Below are 6000 nucleotides of genomic sequence, written 5' to 3' on the forward strand. Positions count from 1 at the left end.
TGGACCCCCTGCTGTTTTTTGGGGGAATTAATTATTCCTTCCTTTGTTACCAGATTTGCACCTTCTCTCTCTCATATTACCACTCGCACGGCTACGCTAGCATCACAGCTAACGTTACCCATGCAGCTACCTCTTTGCTGCGCGGGGGCGTATACGTATGTGACGTATGTCGTGACAGTATGTGACGTGTGTAGGAAATTGTGCTTGTCTGTCTGTGAGAAGGAGACACAGGAAAGAGCGAGGAGAGCCTGTAGTGTAATGCCAGCAGCTAAAAGCAACTGCGTGAGAACGTATACTCGAATATCACGATATAGTCATTTTCTATATCGCACAGAGACAAACCCGCGATATATCGCCCAGCCCTACTGTAAGTGCAAGTTAAAACTCTACTATGCAAAGCGAAAGCCATTTATCAACAACACCCAGAAACGCCGCCGGCTTTGCTGGGCCCGCGCTCATCTAAAATGGACTGATGCAAAGTGGAAAAGTGTTCTGTGGTCTGACGAGTCCACATTTCAAATTGTTTTTGGAAATTGTGGATGTCGTGTCCTCCAGACCAAAGAGGAAAAGAACCATCCGGATTGTTATAAGCACAAAGTTCAAAAGCCAGCATCTGTGATGGTATGGGGGTGTATTAGTGCCCAAGGCATGGGTAACTTACACATCTGTGAAGGCACCATTAATGCTGAAAGGTACATATAGGTTTTAGAGCAACATATGTTGAAATTCAAGCAACGTCTTTTTCATGGACGCACCTGCTTTGTTTCAGCAAGACAATGTCAAGCTACATTCTGCAGGTGTTACATTAGCGTGGTTTCGTAATAAAAGAGTGCGGGTACTAGACCGGCCTGCCTGTAGTTCAGACCTGTATCCCATTGAAAATGTGTGGCGCATTATGAAGCGTAAAGTACAACAACGGAAATCACTGTTGAACAACTTAAGCTGTACATCAAGCAAGAATGGGAAATAATTCAACCTGAAAAGCTTCAAAAATTGGTCTCCTCCCCCAAACGTTTACTGAGTGTTGTTAAAAGGAAAAGCCATGTAACACAGTGGTAAAAATGCCCCTGTGCCAACTTTTTTGCAATGTGTTGCTGCCATTAAATTCTAATTTAATGATTTTTTGCAAAAAAAAAACATTTTGTTTCTCCGTTCGAACATTAAATATCTTGTCTTTGCAGTGTATTCAATTGAATATAAGTTGAAAAGGATTTGCAAATCATTGTATTTTGTTTTTATTTACGATTTACACAACGTGACAACTTCACTGGTTTTGAGTTTTGTAGTAAATCTATCTGTGGGTGCATAGGAGAAAGTTCGAAACAGAGGAATCACTACGTCTTAAAGACAGGGCGAGACTTAACCTGCAGAAGATTTACTACTACTACTAATGATGTATTATTGTTTTTAGTGCACGTAAACATACCAAGTATGCATGTATGGGGAAGCAATATTGTGTATGGGGGTCCAGAATTTGGTGCTACGCCCTGCCTCTTCTCATTGAGGATTTTAGCTGTAGTGACATGATTCTACAGCAACTCAAAAGACATACAGCAGCATGAATTTGATGGAGCCAGTAATTAAAAGACCATAACAACTGCTTTCTGAGAACCATCTTCACAAATATAGAATAAGTACATGAAAAACATCTAGTAGAAAAAGGAAAGTTTTTTCCTGCGTTTTACTCGCACTCGACAACTGCTGTCAATGTTACCCCACTCCAACACACCAGCAAAAAGGTAAAGTAAAATGCTGTAACATGCAAGTGCATTGTGTTGCATATGTGCTAGTAAATGGTCACATTACAGCACAAACACTAGTATAGCATTGCCATTAAAATTGTCACACACTTATTTTCCAATGTAAACATTTTCAGGCTCCAAAACGCTGTTGTCTTGTACACAAATGACAGTTCCATCAATTTTCAGTTTAAAATGTTCTTGTGTGAAGACAAAACTGATGTAGCCTTTAACAAATGGGAATGAACGTGAACATATTTCCCCATAAGTGTGTTGTTTTCTGCAGGAATAAAACTCAAACTTGGTTTATGTTTCGGTTTTGTCTCGGCTTTTCGGAAACCTCTCAAATGTTGTGTGTTGGGGTTGAGCGCATGCTGCGTGCAATTCTCAACCTAAACACCAGAGGCAGGGTTTTTGGAGCATTTACTCAGTAAGCGACCATGACAGCCTGTCGCTCTTTCATGGATTTATTTGGAGGAAAGTTTGGAGAGGGAGGAGGGATCACGGCGCAAAAGGATAAACCATCAGGAACATGGTCAGGGGTCATATTACAGATTACTTATTGCCCTAGCGTCTCATTGCTTGCAGGATTGATATACCTGTTTTAATTAGTGATGTAAGTTCAGCCTAAATTACAGCGCATTACTGATTACCGATGAATGTGTAATGTTGAACGAAAAGAAACACTGAAGCTCATGTCAATGAACAACTAACATAACCAAACCCTTACAAGCCAAATGGGTTTTTGAGTGATGAGGCAGTAACATTCTGCATTAATTGGTTACTTTTCCCAAGCTAGCCTTTTAATGGCCTAGGCCAGTGTTTTTCAACCACTCTGCCGCGGCACACTAGTGTGCCGTGAGATACAGTCTGGTGTGCCGTGGGAGATTGTCTAATTTCACCTATTTGGGTTAAAAATATTTTTTGCAAACCAGTAATTATAGTCTGCGAATGATGTGTTGTTGTTGAGTGTCGGTGCTGTCTAGAACTCGGCAGAGTAACTGTGTAATACTCTTCCATATCAGTAGGTGGCAGCTGGTAGCTAATTGCTTTGTAGATGTCAGAAACAGTGGGAGGCAGCATGTAGGTAAAAAGATGTCTAATGCTTAAACCAAAAATAAACAAAAGGTGAGTGCCCCTAAGAAAAGGCATTGAAGCTTAGGGAAGGCTATCCTGAACGAAACTAAAACTGAACTGACTACAAAGTAAACAACAACAGAATGCTGGATGACAGCAAAGACTTACTGTGGAGCAAAGACGGCGTCCACAGTGTATAACCGAACATGACGTGACAATCAACAATGTCCCCACAAAGAAGGATAAAATCAACTGAAATATTCTTGATTGCTAAAACAAAGTAGATGCTGGAAATATCGCTCAAAGGAAGACATGAAACTGTTACAGGAAAATACCAAAAAAAAGAGAAATAGCCACCAAAATAGGAGCGCAAGACAAGTAAAAAAACACTACACACAGGAAAACAGCAAAAAAACTCCGAATAAGTCAGGAGGTGATGTGACAGGTGGTGACAGTACACCTACTTTGAGACAAGAGCTATATTGATGCATGCTTGGTTATGTTTTAAAGTCATATCCAACAATTGCGACAACGACTTTTTACTGTCAACTGAGTTTTGTTTTTTAATGATTTCTGCTGGTTGTGTGCCTCTGGATTTTTTCAACGCAAAAAATGTGCCTTGGCTCAAAAAAGGTTGAAAAACACTGGCCTAGGCAGAATAGATGTTTATTACAAAATTATGTGCACAATGGCGGTGAAATCGCTCTGTAAGGGATTTATGAAAGCTGCCCGTGCTGAGAAGTTGAGGGAGTGCAGACACACGAATGGTCAGGAAGAATGCTTACATCCAAGCGGCGCAACAAACAAACATAACCGAACAATGGAGATGGCACACTTTGCACTCAATCCTCGGCCAGGCCTTTGAACGGGAGCCCTTTGGCACAAAATGGCTGCCATGCGACTGTATAGTTGGTCAACTCACAATAGTGTTGTGAATGGGGCAAATTAGTGACCCATGCAGGATACAATCCACCCTTCAACTCACCAAAAAGAGGCATTATGCAGCATGTAACAATCGAGGAGGACTTCCACGGGTTGTGTTGCGGAAAATTGCAGGGGTGAAGTCTGCAGATGTCAGGACAATTATAGCTCACAACAATAAAGTTAGAGTGAAATGTGCGTCATTTTAAAAACACATTTTATAGTCACAATCACTTGCACTGCAAACCCTCAAATACAAATAATTGTAGAGCGTCTGTATACAAATTAGCTGACCAGTAACTGTCTTTCCCACACCTCCCATTGCATCAATTTACTTTCTCAAAAGCAGAACAATATGGTTCAATGACATTGCATGTTTACTGTTTGTATTGCAAGGTGGACCTGTAGTTTGCTCTTGTAAACATCTGGCAAAGACTACTGATTAACAAAAAAATTCAGAACTTCACATTGGATATGATACCTTGTGCAAACTTACCTTAAGTTGAAAAGGGTGTATCTCATTGAGTGAGTGTCTTCTTAGCTTCTTGGTCAGGGTCTTTAGCATGTTGACTTGGCTAGCTTATGGCTTATCCCTTAACAAATACCTTTTAATTGCTGGATCTCTTGTGGCGTTTACAGCTTCATTAGCTAACATGAACGACTTTGCTCGCTTACAATAAGGCACACGGGACTTTTTTTTTTTTTTTCGATGACAGCCACAAAAACAACGTCGTCAGCTGCAAGAGGATCTCGACTGAAAAGGAAATTAAAAAGCCGAAAATGTTCAACTGCGTAGTCGTGGCTTCTATTCAACGGATGTGCGTAGCAAACTTGTTATTCTCGAGTTCATTTAGGTCGGCGTTGTTTTTTGGAGTCTTTCTTTTTTTTTTCCTTCACTGAGAGATGACTTACTCGCCGTGGCTCCCGACTAAACACCACAACTTAATGGTGTTGGGGAGAGAAGAAAAAAAATGTAAATAGTAATAAGTAGTTGGCACTCACACACACACACGCACTCATACACACTCACTCACTCACACACAGGCAAATACGAACCAGCTGCACGAGCCTGTCCGAGTACAGCCCCGCTTGAGCGTCTCGCTCCCTGATTGGCTCTTCTTGTGTGTGACGTCATCTTTGACTGTCAAGGAGGAGGCGAGTTGAAGTCACGTTATTTAGTCTGTTTACTTCCCCTTTTTACTAGCAGGATGATAATTATGCACACTAAGAGGATAGTGTGCTGTTTTGATTTTCAATTTATTCGTACATTTTCTTCCCACAAATAGCCCCTTGGCCTTACTTTGCACCCCTTGTTTTAAATCATCCTGAAATTTATTCAATTGATGATTGCAAATTGACCTATTTCAGTGTTGTTTCAAGGATGTAACAGTTACTTAGAAGAAAAAATAATAGAAGTATTTTGATGTCAAGCTTAGTTATTATGTAGTTAATGCAATGGTGTTCCAAGTTTTTTCTACCAAGAACGCACTCTGAAATTTATGACAGTGTATTTATTCAAGTTCTGTAAAACAGTAAAGGCTAACAAAAAAAAGCCTAATTATTATGTAGTTAATGTAGTGGTTCTCAAACTTTTCTCACCAAGTACCACCTCAGAAAACACTTGGCTCCCCAAGTTCCACCACAATGAGCAACATTAAAATACAGTAACATAGTAGGCCCAAGTATTCAAGTATACAAGGCAGATGTTTTATTTAACAAGTATATTTGATATGTTTGGCCACAGTAACATTACACAGTTTGAATAGTAACACTGTGTTTGGATATTTAATTAATTTATTATTTGGCATACCACTAGATTGGGGGTCAGCAACCCGCGGATCTCGAGCCGCATGCGGCTCTTTAGTGCCGCTCTAGTGGCTCCCTGGAGCATTTTTTTTTTTTAATTATTAAAAATGGAAAAAAATGGGGGGGAAATAATTGTTTTGTCTTAGTATGTTTTTTGTTTGAGGACGAACATGACACAAACATTCCCAATTGTTAGAAAGCCCACTGTTTAATATGTTTGTGTGTATGCTTCACTGATGAGAATATTTGGTGAACATCGTTTTGTCCTACTAATTTCAGCAGTTCTTGAACTCACCATAGTTTGGACTGTGACACAACAGTTTGTTTACATGTAAAATCTTCCACTCCTTCTTTGTCTCATTTTGTCCACCAAAAGTTTTATGCTGTGCGTGAATGCACAAAAGTGCGCTTTGTGGATGTTATTGACTTGTTGGAGTGCTAAACAGGCATATTTGGT

At 40.1% G+C, this 6000-nt stretch overlaps 1 protein-coding gene across 2 annotated transcripts in view; it reads right to left on the minus strand.

Annotated features, from left to right (window-relative positions):
• The window catches only part of si:dkey-16j16.4 (uncharacterized), a 40270-nt gene extending 35461 nt beyond the window's left edge, over nucleotides 1–4809 (minus strand). For both annotated transcript variants that reach the window (XM_062041737.1, XM_062041736.1), the window contains exon 1: nucleotides 4234–4809. In XM_062041737.1, the coding sequence (XP_061897721.1) occupies nucleotides 4234–4302 (69 nt within the window). In that variant the 5' untranslated portion in view covers nucleotides 4303–4809. The remainder of the gene's footprint in view (nucleotides 1–4233) is intronic.
• Nucleotides 4810–6000: the final 1191 nt, after the last annotated feature.

This window comes from Entelurus aequoreus, linkage group LG03 (assembly GCF_033978785.1).
Source record: "Entelurus aequoreus isolate RoL-2023_Sb linkage group LG03, RoL_Eaeq_v1.1, whole genome shotgun sequence".
Taxonomy (NCBI): domain Eukaryota; kingdom Metazoa; phylum Chordata; class Actinopteri; order Syngnathiformes; family Syngnathidae; genus Entelurus; species Entelurus aequoreus.